This window comes from Hyalella azteca, unplaced genomic scaffold (genome assembly GCF_000764305.2).
Source record: "Hyalella azteca isolate HAZT.00-mixed unplaced genomic scaffold, Hazt_2.0.2 contig12615, whole genome shotgun sequence".
Taxonomy (NCBI): domain Eukaryota; kingdom Metazoa; phylum Arthropoda; class Malacostraca; order Amphipoda; family Hyalellidae; genus Hyalella; species Hyalella azteca.
The window spans coordinates 215878-237100 of record NW_025942568.1 but is presented as its reverse complement, the minus strand read 5'-3'; the positions used below and the strand labels follow the sequence as shown (position 1 = coordinate 237100).

At 34.9% G+C, this 21223-nt stretch overlaps 1 protein-coding gene across 5 annotated transcripts in view; it reads right to left on the bottom strand.

Moving 5' to 3' along the window:
• Positions 1–60: 60 nt before the first annotated feature.
• LOC108679061 (serine/threonine-protein kinase OSR1) overlaps positions 61–21223 on the bottom strand; it is a 44043-nt gene continuing 22880 nt past the window's right edge. For 3 of the 5 annotated variants that reach the window (XM_047883326.1, XM_047883328.1, XM_018167574.2), the window contains exons 2-14: positions 19881–20059; positions 14806–14918; positions 14112–14248; positions 13630–13743; positions 12451–12616; positions 11515–11676; positions 10817–11005; positions 10429–10527; positions 8711–8953; positions 6713–6816; positions 5203–5294; positions 4493–4587; positions 61–3124 (exon numbers count right to left, since the gene is read on the bottom strand). In XM_047883326.1, the coding sequence (XP_047739282.1) occupies positions 3047–3124; positions 4493–4587; positions 5203–5294; positions 6713–6816; positions 8711–8953; positions 10429–10527; positions 10817–11005; positions 11515–11676; positions 12451–12616; positions 13630–13743; positions 14112–14248; positions 14806–14918; positions 19881–20059 (1771 nt within the window). In that variant the 3' untranslated portion in view covers positions 61–3046. Of the gene's footprint in view, positions 3125–4492; positions 4588–5202; positions 5295–6712; positions 6817–8710; positions 8954–10428; positions 10528–10816; positions 11006–11514; positions 11677–12450; positions 12617–13629; positions 13744–14111; positions 14249–14805; positions 14919–19880; positions 20060–20154; positions 20240–21223 lie in introns of those variants that run through there. The other 2 variants (XM_018167576.2, XM_018167575.2) reach the window with 2 other exon arrangements.

The window sequence follows — 21223 nt, the reverse complement described above, 5'->3', positions numbered from 1 at the left end:
GTGTACAGATTGTCTCACTGCCTTTTGACAGCATGAAACTGAGTTGCATAAAATCATACACTGTTTCGGATCTATGTATTCATATACTGACTACGCCACAGAGCACACAGTAAATAAATTTAGAGATGGATGCCACAGACACAGTAATTCATTTACTTTTGTCTTCGCAGTATGAAATATGCGTCGGCTCAGATTGCAAGAAACGACAAGTTTTCTTAGTTTGAGTTGCACATCGAAAAAAGTTGACGTTAGATACTTTACCAATTAAATTTTGTTATGAATTTGTAATAATTTAAGAGTCTATACATTTACCGCTTCATCTCATCCCGAATCAATCTCAAACTTTCACAAGACGCCTTCTAATAATTAAATAGTAAACATTCAATCCAGGATTCAGGGACGTTACCGGGCCAGAATCAACAAGAAGCATTCAGATGGTGAAAATGGTCTTAAAACCTGCTTACCATTTCGAAAAATGACTTTCGAATTAGTCTGTTTATTAAATATTTTAAACGTTTTAACACGACATAAGATTAAGTTACTGCTGAAGGAAGACAATACATTTATAATAGAGTTAACATAGCACTTAGGACATGGAAAATTCTCGTCCGTTTGAACCTTAAACACGTCTTCACGCAGTTACCATTTAACCAAGTGTGCTAAAAAGAAGTTTTCATTTACGTTCTTCTGAACTAATTAAATTTAGCTGGGAACAAATTCATTCATGTTCCTACTGCCCAGCGTCATTGCGGATCTAAACACTACATTGCCTCTTTTGATATCTAATGATGTTTACATACCTCATAATTTAGACATTAAAAAACCTTAATATCCATGAAGGATGAGCAAACATGACTGAGGAAGCTAAAGCCTTGCAGCACACAATAATAAACGTATCTAAGTACGATTACAAAATAAAATAAGTGCCAATCTCTCGTATCAGGAAGAACCTGTAGTTGTAGTCGTATGTAAATTGACTTAAATTTTACGGTGATAACTGAAATGACAATGCAAGAAACAGAAAATATTCTTGGCATAGAGCTGAAAATTAAAGTACAGGCTTAAGAAGAAAGGCGGCTCTGATATGCAGTTCATACATATCGAAACAATATTTTTTAAATCGATTTAATTTTAGTTCAATTTCCCTGTCAGTTATGTAGGCAGAAGACTGTGCACGAATGAACACACTGCACCCAAAACGTGCTTCAATTTTTATAGGCTCGCCACAAACAAAAATCGACACCAAAAATGGCTGCTTAAAATTCGAGTGGAAAGGCGCACAGCATCAAACTGAGGCCATTTATCATGCCTATTGAAATTTTTGACTTTCACGAATGCAGTAATTTTGAGGTACTAGTCATTCACAGAGAGCGTTACGAATTATAATACAGAAAATACTCACTTAAAGCTCTCAACTCGTCTATTCGAGAGATAAATTCTACCCTTAATGTTGAATTTCCACGAGCAAATGGAAGATTCTGAAATCGAAACAGCAGGCGTGCCATACCAGCGTCGTAGTATATGAGAACGGGGAAAAAGCGAAAAGTTAAAGTCACAGGTGTTTTTTAGGAAATTCCGATAATAGTTACCCTACTGCGCGAATCAGCTGATCATTTAAATAGGAAAGCTCTGAAGAGTTATAACGTTAATGCATTGGTGTAAGAAATTACGGAGGGATGTTGCTGTGCAAGAAAACAAAACATGGCACGGAAGTACAGCGATCAGATAGATATTAAGTATGGTAGTGAGCACTAATTCTATTTAAAATAGAACACTTAATGAATAACGCTAAAATATACAGGCACGGCACTAAAACTAAAAGAAATATTTACAAATCCAACCATCATTCGGAACGCTCATATTACTTCTACCGCTGACTAAGAGATGCGTCCTACAACCACCTATACTACATATCCAATAGAGGCACAAAGACGAGTGATGCAATCATTTCACTACGGCAAATATAGAGACATCAGAGTCCCTTTCGTGCACTAGGGAATAGAAGTAATGATTCGTGATAATCACAGCATTATATCGGGATTCCTTATTAATATTATTCATAGCCATGACGACTGCATCACAAATATTCATCGCTTTAAGCACAGGAGAAATCAACGTGCGGCTACCTGGTATCAATTCTACCAACTCATCGAGAGGTGTGCACAGAGGAAGAGACTCTTCGAATAAACTTGCCTTTCATGCACGATAACTGAGCTAAATAATAAACAATTAGAAGAGGAATGCACTTCCTGTGCAGATTAATGATTTTGAAAATTTGTATGCGTCATGTCTTAATCGTATTTTTTAGTTTTACATGAAAAAACGAGGATTTAATTGTAGTAATGCGTGTTCGGTTGTACTCAAACTACACATCTGCAAGATATCGAATTAAATGAATATATATCAGAAAATTTCGGAAACTGGAATAGGTTACTGATTCATATCTACTTCAGATGAAATAATCGACTATTTCCAACCCTATAAGAAAAAATTTAACAATCCGAGTTTGCCATTCACCGTCAAAGCCTGACCAGATCCCTCTCATATAAGGCGCAAAAATCTAACTCGTTATAGAATGTATTTGGCAGATAAAGCGAGGTTCAGTGAACAGGTTATATACTAAGCTTTCTTGGCGCGGTGCATGCAACTCCTAATGATATGAATACTTGCGTGTCGATACAGAGTTAACGAACAAAACCCACGCTTTCAAAGTCCAGAGTTGAAATTCCAGTTAAATACATAGAACGTAACAGTAAAGCCATCATCAATGCACGCCAGTCGCTATAGGACGGCTTTTACTGAAATTTACATGCAAGTGTTAAAATGCTAAGCAGTCTTTGAAAAGGAATACCAATCGAAATCGGTGCATATTAACGGCTAATAGTTTCTAGTAACCAGGCCTCGGATCCTAAGGGATTAAGACTCGCTCTTTAGGACTTAAGAAGATTCTTGCATTCTATTGATCACAATAACTAACCCTCGCAGGCGGCTCTGTATCTAAACGATAAAAACTAAATACATTAATGATTAACCTTACATCAATTTATTAGTCTGTAATAGTAAGCTGTGCGAAGCCTATCAGGGAGTACTCGTCCGGCACTTCGGTCGGCGGACAGCCCGAGCTCTGAAAGATGAAGGAATAATATTATACATACAGTGGGGTGACAAAATAAGGGAAACGTCTGACATTTTGATATAGTAATTTTTTCTATAAACAATGAAACGTGACATTTTTATTGTTGCTGCTAATTTATATTTTATCCTTGTACTGATATTTTTAGTAAAATTTGTGTCTATAACCTAACCTATAGATGGCAAATCTCTTCGATTTTCAAAGAGGCCAAATTGTTGGTGCCCATATGGCAGGTGCTAGTGTGACAGAAACTTCCCGAATGCTTGGCGTTTCTATACGCACTGTCTCAGAAATAATGACTGCTTTTGAAAGAGTAGGAAAATCGTCCTCAGCAAAGTATAGGTCTGGTCTAAAGTCGAAGTTATCTGAGAGAGACCGTCGGTACCTTAATCAAATTGTGAGGGGCAATCGAAAGATCACGGCTGTTAAAATTATTACTACAGACCTCAATGGACACCTACAGAACCCAGTTTCCATAAAGACTGTCCGCCTAGAGCTGCACTGATCCGGACTCTATGGAAGAGCTGCAATTAGAAAGCCTCTGGCTTCAAATACAAATGCTTCAAAGCGTTTAGAATGGTGTAAAAAGCTTCAGAATTTGTTCCTCGAACAGTGGAATGGTGTTATTTTCTCCAACGAATCATCGTTTATCTTATTCCATCCTCTGACCGAGTTTACGTTTGGAGACATTGGAAGAGGTAATTTAAATATAAGGTGAAGGCTAGTGTCTGTGCAGGGAAAATATAAGTTACATAAACGAACACAAAGACTCATGCGCATCACTTAATTAATGAACAAAAATTAACAAGCTTGATCAGCCCAACTCTTGTTAGTCATGATTAGACTCTCGATCGGAATATTAATAGCGATGAGACTGACTGGAACTTATCAAATTAAATAAAAATAAACAAAGAATGATCACCCACTGATGAGAGAGCAGTTTGCTAGATATTTTTATTGCTGTTCAACATTACCTCGGACACGATCATGTTGTAAAACTTGCACAACAAGTCTTCTTTGAGAGGAGGCTTCCAAATGTTTCACCCCAATGTTATGTACTAATATAATCATAATGAAAATACAATTATTGTATGAATTGTAAAATACAATGTGTTAACTACAATGTGGCTCATTTTTGATTCGGCTGAAAATTCCGTACATTTGGTTACTCACCAATCGCAGACGGTTAGCCTTAACTTGAAGAAGCACTGAGAAAAAAAGCACCTTCACAGACAAAGCAAACAAACATCCTGAGCTGAAATTCAGTAAAGCAAAGGAAATTGATTAATATACTAACTGGAGCGACGCATTGCTTTAAATATTTCTCTATAATTAACGTGACATGCAACGCATACTTACGAGTGCGAACGTCTCACTCGTGCCTACAGACGGCTTTTCCATTATTCTCTCGAGAGAGGCGGCGATGCATACAAGATCTCGCCCGTCCACGAGGCCTGTACAAAAAAGTTATACTGTTTTAATGGTAGGAAACCAATTACACGGTTAATTTTATGCTAGTGATCGTGAAAAGTATTCAAGCAGAGATAAATTTTTCAATAAATATACATTTAAAATAATATGCAATGAATGGTACATGTACCATAATTGGAATCCACTCTGCCTACTGACGGTAATCTTAGTTACCACGAATTTCAAAACAAATACCATTAGCAACAAATAGCAGGAACAAAAATGGGATAAAATCTTCAGATGGTAGGCAGTTTACATCGCTGTTCCGCGATACTAATTACTAAGACTCCTATAGTTCTCCTATAGTGACTCCTATAGTTCTCAGCTCGAAAAATATTTCGGGACTAAATATCCATACACAATTTAAACGAACTAGCTTTCCTAATAATATCCCAAAAAATCCCATATTTAGAATTAAAAATAGATCTGTTTTCGCTCCGAACCCCAAAATTTCATTTTTAGAAGAAAAATAGAGCTCGGGATAGGTGAATCTAGTTTACAAGGATCAGAAAGGCATGAAGTAGTCTATTTGTTTAAACAAGAGTTATAACGAAGGACCACATCAGCATTGTTAGTGTTTGTGTTCGCTCAGAACGTACCCGCAGCCACAAGTTCAGAGGCGACGCCCGTACTCGTGTCGCGGCCCACGCAGTACTCGAACCTGATGTCGTTCAGCTCCCGACGTTGATTCCTGCAAGTTACACATTTACGTCAGCCAGTTTGCAGATAATGAAATAAATGCGCTTGAAAAATAGATTAAATAATATTTTGCAGAATGAGAACTCGGCAGATCCAAGTAATGAAATCCTACAGCAAAGAAATCTGTGAAGCATGAGTACTAAAAATATATTTGCTTCTGATAATAAAATAAAACAACCCATGACGTGTAAAATTGTATAGTTGGGTGTAGTAAATGAGTAACTTGAAGGAAGATGTCTGTATCGGACATCAAATGGTGAGAGACCGGCAATGCATAAAAAATCATAGCATTTTTTCCAGAAAAGCCATTGAATTTTTATATGTTAGCCTTACATCACTCAAAAACTCGATTTTTGATTGAAAATGCAGATTAACTTATGATTAGCATTCACATGACAATATGAAATATAAATTCAGATTTTGAAAATAAAATTGAGAATAATTTAGATTCATCGTATGAACGCCAGAACTTTGAATAGGGGACATCAAATGTCAGCAGTAATATATTGCCAAAGAAATAGTGCGACACAGAAGGTTGAATCTTAGGCATCAAAATATTGTATTCGCGACTGCTTGAGATAATGAAGCAATTTTTGAAAGAGCAACTTAAATATAAGAGCATGTATATTGTCGAAGCAAAACAATCGGAAGAAGCCAAATTTACACAATGGCGAACACTCCGAGCAGAACTTGTTCGATAACATCATTAACTGGCATCAAATTGTAATGGTTCATCAATTATTTGATGAGATCAAACAATCAAGCAGTAATTGACAAAAAAACATCGCCCAGAAGTCATTAGTGTGGGGAAGAAACGCCACAAAATAGAAGTCAAATTTTCTAATAAGTACGAACGAATATCAGCTTCTCGTCTTGCAGTGCAAGAGAATATAAGAGAGAAGAATGATCGCTTCATAAACATTCTCGTCTCGATTGTTATACGAGACACACAACCAGGCAAATATTCTAACCTGCCATGTCTTCGCCTTCCACTTCTGAGGAATAGCACATAATAAGCATAAGTACGCGTGAATTTTAAGCTTCTTAGCAACACATTTAAGTTTCATAGCAATACAAGTCAAGAAGTTTTGATAAAACATTTAATGCACCGAAAGTGATACATCACGGTGGGTGTGAAGTCACGTTGTACTTAAATTTACTGAATATAAATGAAAAATCATACACGCATTATAAACTTTTACACTTATTTGAATAAGATTTAGAATTTAACGTGCGGCGAATTGAAAAAAAAACATTTATCGCACCAGTTATATATACCAGCATTGAGAAGCTAGTTTATATACATAATTGTGAAGAAATATATACTAAATCACACAAGCACGATAATATTTTACGCTGGTTTTATTAATAAGCAGAATTGAATACATAGCGGAGTAGAAGCGAGCTTACCGAACTCGCAGGACGAGCTCGACGGGCTCGCCGCCCCCGCCTCCAGGGTTGGCGGCAGGAGCCATGTACGCCTCACCGTGCGCCCCCAGCGACGGTGGTCCACCCTGCCGTGTGTAAAATAAGTAAAACGATTTTTAAAATAATGCTACTTGTTTTATGCTGATTAAAATGATGCAGCTTGTGTTATGGTGATTAAAATGTTGCAGCTTGTGTTATTCAAAACCGTTGAAGCGTGCAACACAACAAAAGATGAAAAATCAACGGTGAGATGATGTCGTTATAAATTAGAGTTAAATGAAAGTAAACAGCAGTGTTCTCTAAAAACGTGTTAATTGATACATAAAGAACGACGCAAAGAAAGAAAATAAGGAAAATACTTGAACAGCGTGAAATGTATTCAAATTAAAATATTCTAATTCTATCATCTGATACATGAGCTAACGTTATAGATATTTTGATGATGATGAGAACCTCTCAAGTACTCCGCTAGCAAACTTCGATAAAAGTTCAAGGCGTTTATACTTAATTTATTTAGGCCAAATGAATGTGAATTAAGCTCTTAATCTACTAATCTCAATCATTTCATACATAAATTTTCATTTCGAATTTTCTTTTCAAAATCCTTCTACAGGCAATGAAAAGATTATAACAAGTGAACGTGTACAAAATTTTGAACATGATATATATGATGATTCTTAAATTAAAAGAAAAAAACTTTAAGAAATGCAGAAATTGCAACATTAGGCAAACACTCTGCTTTAATTACAAACACCTTCAAGAAAAAGTTTCAACTGATGAATTGAAAAATTAAAACAAACATATCACTCTGAAAAACGTCACTCCATACTCACAGAAGACGAGCTTATTTAAATCTAAATAAGAATTATTTTGAAGAATGACACAGGAAAAAATATATAAATAAATAAATAGTGACTTCAATAATTTCGGCTATAACATCAAGTATTTTAAAAAATTGAAAGGAGCGTTTCATTTTTTTCACAGCAGAGAAGAGCAAACAATATGTCCTAATCTAGAGAGAAATAATTCATCTTAGAATAGAGATGATTTTTCAGCAAGCAACAAATGGATCATTCCATGCAATGCAAAGTTTATGAAAAAATGTCGGCAAGGTTATCTACTTTTTCCTCATAAAACGTACTACAGGTTGATAGAAAGAACTAGAAAAATACAGAGATTAGCCGACAAACTACCACTCAACTAAAAAATAAATAGTAATGTTCTTCAAACAAATTATCACCATCTCAGTGGCGCTTCATGCTAGAAAGCATTCAAATCCTTCACTCAACATTAAAGAAAAACGAGTGATTTCTTCATCGAATGTATCAGCAAGATCTTTTACTCCAATTTTGTCTTGGTACTCAACAATAATGACTGACCACTGTACTTGAAATTGAAATGCAATCTACTTATATGAATTTGGGCTTGACACATAACAGCAAGCAAAGTTAGGCTATCATGTTACATGACAATCGAAAAGCTTGAAAAAATTCCACACATTCTGTAAAAATCTTGTTTTGTTTTCTGCTGGTATATTCTGGTGTTCTGCATCATCTGGTATTACGTATACATTGAGAGGAAAATATGTTAAGATAGATTTCCGGGCACTCGGTTAAAAAGCAAAGAGATAAGTAAACGTTCATCTTCTCTAAATACTTTACATTTCCATTCCTCTTTTACTCTAACTGAACTGTTGCAGCTATAATTATGCGTTTTACCCCCAGGATTAGTTTCGTGAGCGGAGCTTAGAAAATTGACTACAGATTTATCCCTTTTCTAATTATTGTCAATAATTTAGCAGCTGAACTCTGTTATTATTGTATGTGTTAGCCTGACAGTCAGTAATATACCTGAGCAATCCAGCAGGTAAACTACGTTATTACAAGATGAGTTAGCCTGACACTCAGTAATATACCCGAGCAATTTAACAGGTGAAGTACGTTATTACAAGATATGTTAGCCTGACACTCAGTAATATACCTGAGCAGAGATACCCGACTGCAGGTGGAGGGCAGCGAGCTGGTCAGCCGCCACGTACTGCGGACCAGGCAAGCTAGCCAGGACGTTACTGGCACCAGCAGATGAAGGTCCATTCGAGGAGCCAGACATCTGAGTGCTGGCTCCGCTAGTATTGTTAGACGAAGATTCCGTTTTGAGGGAATCGGCGTCTTTGGAGGCATTATTGGTTCCGTTGTCCCAACTGCTCAGTGAACCTGAGTCGTCCTGTGCGAACCACGGCTCAGTTAATAGCCATTATTTCCTACCTCTTAATGAAAGCGGCGAGAAATATTCCCGTTGAATCCATACACCACATGAGATGAACATAATCCAGCCCAGACTCACGTTTCTGAGGCCATAATTTGCAAACAAAATTGAAAGCGTTGATGTCAGTAATACGAAAGAAGTTTTCACGAGCTGTTCCCAGCCCATAACCGTATAAGCGAGGATATTGCAAGCAAGAACCTTGAAAATAATCCTTATCAAAGAGGCTAATGAACAATCATGCACACCACACGTAACTCATAATGAAAGTCAAAACTTTTCAAAATTCTAGGTAAAAATGACCAATGACTTGAATTTCGAAGGTTCAAGTTTTTGGGGGCATAAACGGGATACTTGTATATAACAATCATTTGCATAGCAGCTTTTTGTCACGGAAAGACAAGCAAAAATCAGCTAAGGTGATCCTAAGAGAGAGAAAAAATCGTGCAAAAAAAACAACAACAAAAAATTCGTTGACGACGAATTCATTACTATTTCATCCATTGGACAACAACATATACATCTAAAACAGCTGTCTATTCTTCAGTAATGAGCCAGGCAAGAGATAAAGTTTAACACAAGTATTGAGACGAACATTACTCGGTGCATGTCAGTTTCAAATGGTTCTTCAATGTAATGGCTGAACAATAAAATCTCTTTCATCAGAAATTACTTTCAATACTTCCATAAATTTGATTTGGAAATTAACTAATTGCATCATCCTAAGTGCTTGCGAGAAATCTAACATGATCACAGTAATAAGGTACATGTAAAAGAGTACCTACCAAAAGGTTTCACATTTAAATAATGACGAATTGGAAGTTTAACTTTTTTGCTTCAAACATGATGCAAAAACCAGAGTAACTTAAATGAAAGTATTTTTATTATGAGTTTGCTCAAATCGCATACGATAGAAATGTAGGTTACTTAGGCCACTCATATTTAAATTTAGATTTTAATCTATCAATTGAAAACATCTGGTGGTTCTATTAAAGAATTCGATGTTAGAAAAAGTCAAGTTTCTTAAACTCGTCTCAAAAAAGCAAAGTTAAAGAATAAAGTTTGCCTCAAGTAGGATAAGACGAATTCAACTTGTAAAGTCTGCCCAGCCTGAGAGTTTTGACAAATGACAATATAAGTCCGAATAAAAATCAAGCTAAAAAATAATCAATTTACTACATGATAGAGTACAAACTTCGAAAAATATCTTGCAAATAGTAATTGATTTGTAATTTACGTAGAACACAATAGATGGAATACAAGCAAGCAAAGAACGAAGTCTCACGTGCTGCTATTTACATGACTCATTCAAAAAGACCTTCCATGGTTTTTGTTACAAATTCCGGACAGACTTCTTCAGAACAGTAATTGATTTAGAAAGAATTTACGCAGTACACAATAGATGAAATACAAGCAAGCAAACAACAAAGTCTCACGTGCTGTTGCTGCGGCTCGGTCTCGTCGTCACTCCACACCCAGTCGCCGCTCTGTGTTCTGTGCAGCCGTCCTGACGCCCCAGGGCCTCGGCTGTTCTGCTGCACAGCGCAAGCATCAGCCAACGTTATTGTCTAATGGCATAATTGTAATGCCAATAGTGCTGGTAAACATGTATTAAGTTAATCATCAAAACTCTTCAAAAATTATAGCATTGCTAAAGGAATAGAGAAGAACAAGCCTTGATCACCGCTCAAATAATCTAATTTTGGGACGCAAGTTAAAATTTGCCAGTTAATTTAACCCACTGACTATAGATGATGATCATAAAATTACATCTTTGATCAAGATTTCCAATAAATAATGCACGCAACCATTCTACAAATTAACCTTCGAAACTCTATCATCAAGAGACGGGCCTCCCTGGAGGAGAATCTGCTGCAAGAACTTCTTATCCTTGGCTTTCTTGAAGAACTGATGCTTGAGCAGTTCTGTAGCCGTCGGTCGGCGAGTGGGATCCTTCTGCAGGCAGTCGGCGATCATCTTGCGGATGCCGCGACCGTAGTTCTTATACTGGTCCTGCGGACATTTTCCCCAGCAATTTAACAACAGTGGGCAATTGGATTGGTATAGTCTAATAAATGAACGGGATAGGACGTTAGAAGAAACATATCTTACTAATCCCAGAGTGATATTACATGGCCCGGTTATATTCAGAGGTTGAATGAAGGATTGGACGAGTCACGAGTTTTGGGCAATTGATCTAACATGTTAATGTAGTACTTCAGAGTCAAACATGTCTATTAATAAGACGAATAGGTAATGTATGATAGAACGAATGAATATATATTCATCCTGTCTATATAAGCTTTGGCGTCAAAAACACACATTTGAGAGCTTTGGTGTACGTAATATAAAATTTCTATCAACTAGTAAGAAGTAAATGTATGAATTAGTAATTTAAATAGGACAGCGACATTCTCCTGAGCTTTGGTGTCAAGAACGTACATTTGAGAACTATGGTGTACTACTGTATATAGTCTAACATTTCCATCAAATAGTAAGAAGTAGAGAACACCGACACAGACCTTCTCTTGAGCGTTTGTGTCGATGGTGGGTGGATCGTTCTGCAGGGTGAGCATCAGGACCTTCATCGGAGGGTATTTGTGATACGGAGCCGTGCCCGTCACCATCTCGATGGCCGTGATACCGAAACTCCAAATGTCCGCTTTGAAATCGTATCCTGAAACCTGATGCCAAAATACATGGATTAAAAATTTTAAATCGTATCCTGAAACCTGAAGCAAAAATACATGTAATAAACATTTTTGACTCGTATTCCGAACCTGCCTGCTTCCAAAACCCATCAATTAAAATGTCCTATGATTTATTATACGTTTCTAAAACTTTCTGTTAGGGAAGTGAACTTCAAAAGATGATTGAAATGGGCATTCTATGGTAGTATTTAGTTTGAACAGATCTCTCTGATAACAAAACTTATTGAAAATTAGCACAATGATCAAGTTTGGCAGGATTTGGAATAGCTGAATTTGTGATAAACAAATTTTCAAGCTTCAGTTATTATTTATTTAATAAAGCAACGCCAGTTCAGCTGCTAGAATTGCATAATAACTTTTTTTTTATTAACGACCAGCTCAACAAATAAATGAATGGAAAAACGATTAGGTGCATGTTTAACCTGTGCCAAATGTTTAAGGATATCAGCAAGTAACATTAGCCTCTTGGACAATAATGTTGCGAAGCAGCAACTTACCTCTAACACACCTTAAATACTAAATTAGTTCACTTGCTGCACGACATCAAGTACAACTCAATTACACAACATTTTTCATTTTTTATGATTTACGGTAGCAGCACAAATGCACCATATGTAGAAATATAAATATGTCTAGAAACTATAGGAAATAAAATGTTAAAATTCTCAAGTTAAATCGTTCACGAACATGTTCCATCATTCACGAACCTGTTCCATCATTCACGAACCTGTTCCATCATTCACGAACCTGTTCCATGACTTCAGGAGCCATCCAGCAGGGCGTGCCGACAAAAGTGTGTCTGCTCTTCTCACGACTCAAGTCACCACCCGTGCTGAGCCAGGCACTCACACCAAAGTCAGCTATCTGCACCACACCATCTTCACCAAGCAGGATATTTCCAGCTTTTATGTCTCTGGGGGTAAAAATATAATTAGGTGACGTTTTTAGTTTTTTTGTCTCTGAAGAAATGTAATTAGTTTGGACAATCAATGTGTTTTTCTGGCTTCTAAGCCCATGAGGCAATGGTATTTGGTTAGACTGGAATAAATAAAAATCACCACTTGAAATAAGTATATGAATTTTACAATAATGGAAGAAGATTAATTAGGTATCTGAATTGAAATTACTCGAGAAAAACGAGAAAAACTTCAATTACGTGCAAGTATGTTGCAAAATTTAGATTTGATAATAATAATTAAAGAAAATTTCAAGAGTGAAAATGTTTCACAAGTACGTATCACTAGTAAGCCTAAGCCTCTGAGCAGAAAAGTGGTCATTCACTGCATGTAGTCACAAGAATCACACATAATTTCTGTCCGTTTCATTGCATTAAATGTTTCAAAATTTCAAGATTTTTGATTGTTGAAGCCTCAGTTAGTGAAACATGTGTTTGGAAAAAATTCTGTAGTATTTTACTGCCTGTACAACATTAAGAATTTATTTACAAATTTATGCTGTCCAACACGTTCCAGCGTGAAAAATGATAGCATTGAGAAAGACTCATTTTGTTGGTTGAAATGATTAAGACAGCCTCTGCTGCTCCCCATTAAAAATAGAACAAATTGACGGTTTGCTACATAGGAGGACGAGACGAATATCTGTAAAATGCCTTGTTGTTCCAAGTCCTTTAGCAAGATTTAATGACTTGTACAAGACAAATTGTGATAATCGGGAATGCCTCATCTGTGTGTATATATCATAAGATAAAAACATTAGTTGTTAATCAAGGTTAGTGTAAAACTATTCTCTAACATTTAAATTGTTAAAATTGAATATTAACCCAATTGATGAAATGTATAAATGTAAAATTATGCAGTCTGATAACTGTTGAAAACATGTTTATCATACTACAGTATACAAATGAAGATAAAATCAACATGAAACTTGATGCAGAGTGAATTGAAAATATAAATCAATTAATTTTACCTGTGAATTTGTCCATTGTTGTGGAAGTATTCTAACCCCTTGAGAACTTCTTTCAAGACTGTGGCAATGACAACCTCATCGATCACTCCGTGTTTGGCATCTGGAGACTTGGCTCTGCAGGAAAAATTCTGATTTGAAAAATGTAAATAATAATAATTTGTCATTTTTGCAAACATCTTTCACAAAAATGTGTTAAAATAAGAGTCGATAGTATAGATAATAAACAAAGTATTCATACTCTCTGCAAGAGCATAAATGCATGAACATAAAAGAAGCAGAGGATTTCACTATAATTACAATTTAACACAGACAAGGAAATTTTCTTAGAGAAATGATAAACACATACTAAGTGCCGAAGGTCATAAAAATGTCCTTTACACCAAGGACATGTCTTGATGAAAAAAAAAGAAACATTGCTGTAAAAATAAGTTGTTTTAGGTAGCAAACATACTTACTAACATCCCTTAATAACATCCTCTTACCTGTGCTTGATGATGTCCAGTAATGAACCACCTCCAAGGAGCTTGAGAATGAGCCAGAGCTCATCCTGCACCACAAAGGATGTGTAGTACGTCACCACATTTTCATGGTGACACAGTGACATTGCCTGGATTTCTTTCTGTAAAATAATGTAACCAATATACATGTGAAGAGACAAGTACATTAAATTTATTTAGAAACATTAGATCTGCCAAAGTATGATCTTCACAATTAAAAATACGCAAAACATAGATTTTTGAATTAGTATCAAGGAAATTCCCAGACAAATTATCACTAATTCAAGCAGTCATTCACTGCAAGGGAACTCTAAGTTCCATTACAAACAACTCAATACTCAAGCAGCATTATTTTAGGGATTAATCCCTAGATAAAGGAAACACTTTCTAGTTTGCATGGAGTACATCCATAATATTAAAAATGTAATCTTTCATTTTATGATGCACATCATGAGAATGGCAAATTAAATTCTGAATCAACTCTCAATGAACATATATCAGGTTGAGAATTTTTGTCTAATTCTGAACGAGTTTTTATAATAATTCTCAGCAGTTGTATTAAAAATAAAAAATGTGATACATATAACACAAGTGTTCAAAAGTTAGTTAGTTAGTATTAAAAAGTTAGATAAAAACAGATTGCCTGAGAGTAAACTGACCCGCACCCAAGGTTACTTACAAGAAGTTCTTCCATTGATGTGTTCCATTTCTCCAGATTTATCTTCTTGATGGCACACATCTCATTGCGGGGAATACATAGAGCCTTGTGGACATAAGCTGTTGCTCCGACACCTGCAGGGGGAAAAAACATTCATATTACACTGATACCCTCGTACATTGCATTTCAAGGTTAACATAATTTATAAGAATTATTGGTGTAACCTCACAAAAAATACTGAACACTCATAATAGGAGTGATGTTGATGCAAATTCCTAGAGTTTAATTTCACCAAGTGCTGACACAGGTGTTTGGTAGTATGTATTGATTTTCCTAATACAAAAAAACAACCTTGGAGCACAGCTGGTTTTTCTTTCACTCTTACCATGATGATTCATTATGAAAAGTTTCCCTTTGAAGTGTTTTTTTTTCTGCATTGATGATAAATTATGTTAGGAAAAGTATTCATCGTTTTATTCTAATTATAGTGTATTGAAAAGTTAATTAAACAAGGGAAGTGCCAACACCGATGTTTTGGTGGAGAAATATGATTATTCAAATGTTTTTAAACTACTCTAGGAGAAACTCCAGGGTAATCACCAAGTTTCAATTATAAAGATCTACCATCAAATGGGGTAATAAGGGACACTTTATCAATTTTCAGTTGATATAATTGATTAATTTTAGTTGATAATTCTTATCATGAAACATTTTATAAACAAGTTTGGGCTCATTGTAAAGGTCTTTGCTAGGGCTATTGTATGGCAACTCTGAAAAAATAGTGTCCCAAATTACCCCTGGAAACAGGGTAATTCAGAACACTTAAAAAAATTAATCACAATAGTGCATTTTTTCCATAAATGAGAAAATGCGCTAAAAACCCCAAAACCTTATTCACTGCAAGCACCATATCAGCAGCCGTATATATAGCATTTTTACCATAAGCTTACGGAACTGGGCTTGTAATTTTGCACTATTTCAATTGAGTCAAGTGAATTAATTCACTATAACAAAAAAAGATCATGAAAAACATACCTGAAACAGAAAGGTATATTTTAGTGACAACCTTCATATTTTCTGCAAAAATAAATCATAATTTAGGTTAATCACTTTTTATTTCATATTGCCAGGTTCACAATTCTATTTATAAATGACATACTATGCACTATAATATGTCATACTTTTACTATCTATGTACTATGTAGCATAAAGTAAGTTGAGAAATCATACATTTACTACATAACCTTCTTTATGCTACATAGATAGTATAGATGTTGAACTTTGTGCTGCTATTTTTAGTTGTACAATATTTAAGTTGTGGTGAAAAAATATATTTGCCCTATTACAAAATTTTACTTGCATAAAAGTTGCACGCAGGTGTTGCCTTAAAAAAGGGATTGACAGAAATCACATATCTCATTCCATAAAAAATGGCGGCCAGGCCATTTCCAAAAAGGCTAATAAGGGAGACCTCTAAAAAACGCATTTACAGTAGAACCTTGATTAGCAAAGGCTCCAGTTAATGAAAAATTCAATCAACAACAAAAAATTTTGATTATATTTACCTCGCTCAGCAAAAAAAATAAACCAAACAAAAAATTAATGCATCATTGGTCATCACAAAATTGTGCATAGAATGTCATTAATATAATTGTGCACTGGGCAACAAAAATGAAAAGTAATTAACCTAAACTATGATTTATTCTTCCAAAAAATATGATGGTTATCACTAGAATATTCCTTTCTGTTTTAGGTTATGTTTTTACAATCTTTTTTGTTATTGTGAATTCACTTGACCCAATTAAAATGGTGTGAAATTACAAGTCTTCCTGCAAGCTTACAGATACAGAAAAGTGCTACATTGCTGCTGATATGAAGCTTGCAGTGCACAAATTTGTTGTAAATGCACAATGGCATGTCCATGGATACAGTAATTAATTATCACATCAATAATATGATAATGTATGGATATGGTAATATCATATACAGTGGGGGGAAATATATATTCGTACACTTGAAAAATCATATTTTAATGTATGTAAGTACACAAACTTAACAGGAAAAGTGATTTAAATTATGTATAGAGACGCATAGTATTAATTGAGTCAAGTGAATTAATTCACTATAACAAAAAAAGATCATGAAAAACATACCTGAAACAGAAAGGTATATTTTAGTGACAACCTTCATATTTTCTGCAGAAATAAATCATAATTTAGGTTAATCTCTTTTTATTTCATGTTGTCAGGTGCACAATTCTATTTATAAATGACATACTATGCACTATGTCATACTTTTACTATGTAGTACTATGTAGCATAAAGTAAGTTGAGAAATCATACATTTACTACATAACCTTCTTTATGCTACATAGATAGTATAAATGTTGAACTTTGTGCCACTATTTTTAGTTGTACAATATTTAAGTTGTAGTGAAAAAATATATTTGCCCTATTAAAAAATTTTACTTGCATAAAAGTTGCACACAGGTGTTGCCTTAAAAAAGGGATTGACTGAAATCACATATCTCATTCCATAAAAAATGGCGGCCAGGCCATTTCCAAAGGGACACCCCCCTCCCCTCCAGGCTAATAAGGGAGACCTCTAAAGAACGCATTTACAGTAGAACCTTGATTAGCAAAGGCTCCAGTTAATGAAAAATTCAATCAAAAACAAAAAATTTTGATTATATTTACCTCGCTCAGCAAAAACATTAAACCAAACAAAAAATTAGCATCATCGGTCATCACAAAATTGTGCATAGAATGTCATAAATATAATTGTGCACCAGGCAACAAAAATGAAAAGTAATTAACCTAAACTATGATTTATTCTTCCAAAAATATGATGGTTATCCCTAGAATATTCCTTTCTGTTTTAGGTTATGTTTTTACAATTTTTTTTTTTGTTATAAGGTAGTGAATTCACTTGACCCAATTAAAATGGTGTGAAATTACAAGTCTTTCTGTAAGCTTACAGATACAGAAAAGTGCTACATTGCTGCTGATATGAAGCTTGCAGTGGACAAATTTGTTGTAAATGCACAATGGCATGTCCATGGATATGGTAATTAATTATCACATTAATAATATGATAATGTATGGATATGGTAATATCATATAAAGGAAAAACAAGTATAAATCACAAAAAATGTCATTAATTCTGCATCTACATAATCTACAAAAGAAGAGGAGGACTTCAGAGTACTGTTAGTAACAGATGAGTACACACTGCATGCTTCAAACATTTTAAAATTAAGTTTTATTTCAAGTGTCATGGATTACCCCGTTCCCAGGGTAATCCACACTTTAATTTTGCGTCTGGTGCTATAAATAGCATATGGAATTTTGTGAAGATGCCATTTGATGCCTAAACTTGCTTATGAAAAGGTTTTATGGTAAGAAGTTATTAACAAAAATGCTCAAAACAGTCCCTTATTACCCATTTGACGGTATGTTTCCAAAATCTCACCTTTTACACTTTTTTTCAGGGATTTTTCAGAGGCAGTAAATGTATGACTTCTTGACTTTCTTTATGCTACATAGAAATTACCTATAAATGTTGAACTTTGTGCCACTATTTTTAGTTGTACAATATTTTGATTATTTTAGCTGCTACAACATTTCTACAAAATGTGGGATGACTATCCCAATTTACCCTGCCCGTCCCTTATTACCCCATTTCACATTACCTGAAAAGTTTTTGGTGCCAACAAAATGATAAGATAAACTCCGATTCTTTTATGGCATGTGGCACATTGTATTGGCAGTGAACATGTCATGATGTCCTGAGTCCTGAGTTGACGCGGTAGCAATCTAGTTAACTCGTATCCAACCACAACACAGTGCGGATACACGTTTGTGTGTACGGTCAGTGTGATTACGTAATTTGCATTGCCGCGCGTCCATATTTAAACTATTTTAGCTTTCTAAAAGTACGGCGCTGTCGGCGCATGGTGCATTTTTTTTACCGGCATAGTACGGCGCACCGCGCAGGTCATTAAAATGACAATATAAATTCCCGCGCACCTGGAACATCTTCCTGACCATGGCAGGTATTAAGGTCTACGACTGAGATCATTGAAAGATTTGTAAGAAAAAAAATTGTTGTTCTCAAGATAATCAGCAGATCACTGCTCATTTTGAGCAGAGAACTCTGCTTTGTAGTGTCACTAGTGTGAAATGTCATCATTTCATTCAAGCTTAGTTCATTGTTTTCAATTATTGTTAAAAAACTAATACATCTTATCAATTGACCATCTAATTATATTTTTTAAATGCCTGTATGAATTTTCAAGTGATTACGTCATAGCATTGAAGAAGCAAGTATGACTTCTCTCAAATTATTATTAATTAATTAATTCTTAATAAAGATTATTCAACAAATTAATTATTCAAACTTAAATTTTTGGATCAAAATACTGGTCTAAATAGATCAAAAGTAATATTTCAATCATCATTTTTAGAATTCCATCCTAAATCAGGCTAGATGCTCTAACAGCCTTCTTACTAAAAGTTAAAAGGCCTTACTTTACAGCCAGGCCTGTTCTGTATGCAAAATCTTTGTGGCCAATGGCCATCAAATCTAGAGTCTAGACTAGGTATTTAACAACATATTCCATAAACTAACTAGGTAAAAATATTGTTTTACATGTGATTTTTGAAAATCAAGGGCAAAAATATGCCACTTTTTCTACTTTTCATGAAAAATATATGGCAAGGACCATATAGATAGGTGACTTCAATTGCTTTTCCATAATGTTTAGTAAAGGAGTAAAAAGACTAAAGGCTGTAAATTTTTACATTCATCAAGGATTGATGAGTATGAATAAAAAATAAACATCAGTAAAATAGAATTTAATGAACTTGATACAAGCTCACTATGACTAGCTATGAAGAATTAGATATTTGGGTGAACAAGAAATCAAGAATCTGAGACTAGATTTTAAAGTTAATGCCCAAATTGTTATTTATTGAGGATTCTGGATTTGTCAGGTCACTGAAACCAGGGATTAGGGAAAGACCTCGAACAGCAAACCTTCATTTCAGAAAAGAATTCATCATTAGAAACTATCATTATTCCAAGTTCCAACTCACCAATAAGATCCTTAATTTCGTAATCATCCTTCACATTTGGCCAAGGTTTGTCTGCTTCAGCCATTTTGGTATCTTTTGATCTTCCCAACAAAGCTAAAGCCGCAGTCAACTCTGCAGTGCTGCTTTTCCGTCTGTACGTGCCGGGAGAGCCCGGTGGCAGAAGCCCCGGAGTGATTCGCCTGTACAAAAAGAACTCTGGTAATAGTAACCCATGTATCGAACACTGTGATGACTTCAATTAAACGCATCTCAAGTCTCTATGAACAGGAATTACCGAAGTATTCGATAGATGAAGTGCTACGAAATGCACAACCAACGCCCACAAAGACCTTTTCGAGACTGAATTGTGGACACGTTCATAAGCGTGTGTGTCGCGGATTCTATTTCAATAAAGATTTTAAAGCTAACATGAAAAATTTCATGAGCAGATAAACTTTCTAATATATGATATCCAGGTACAGAAAATAAGCTTCGGCAACAAAATTTACCTTTAAAAATCTGTTTAGTTGTAAAAATTTTCTCAACAAATAGGCCTAGGTTAAAAATTATTTACATATAGAGGTATTTAAATATAGTTACTATATCATCCGATTCCGATTTGAGGTTATACATTACGAAAACGCACGCTATGCACAGACATTCACGCATTTCATAATCAGTCTAAAAAAGTGAAATCAATAAAGTTGAAGGGGATATAAATACCATTACGATATCCTAGATAAGAAACAATTAACGACATAATACGAATATTTAATCAAGTCTAGTGTCGATTTTTATATACAAGTTCCTGCCAGAATATTATTCAAGCAATGGTTTAGAGAGAATTCCGGTCCCAAATAATTAATCATCGTCCTGAAACTCAAATTATTCAATCAAAGTTTGCGATGAAACTTCGGCAAAGAATTCAAAACTATTTTGCAAACCAAAACTCTTAACATTTTTTTCAAATAAAAAACTCGTAATTTTTTAAAATCAAAACTCTTATATTATTTCAAATTTGTTGGTTGTTAACTTGTTAACTTGTTAGACGCCTCACGTCGCAATTATTTAGGGGCTGCTCGAGCGCGAAGCGTTTTCGTGTACATATTATCTGGACATGAAAATTTATTTTTTGTTTATCAATATTAGGATATTGCAAGGCAGGGATGGAAGGATTCAAACAAAAATGTAAGTTTAATTCTAAATTCTAAGCATCAATTCAATCTAAAATACGAAGATTAAATTAAAATCATCCTTTTAAAACAACTGTCAAATAGGAATTCAATGTTCTATGCAAAATATTGGTTTGGACGGGTCTTCCTTCATTAAGCATACACTAGATTCATGATTGATATCGGGATTTT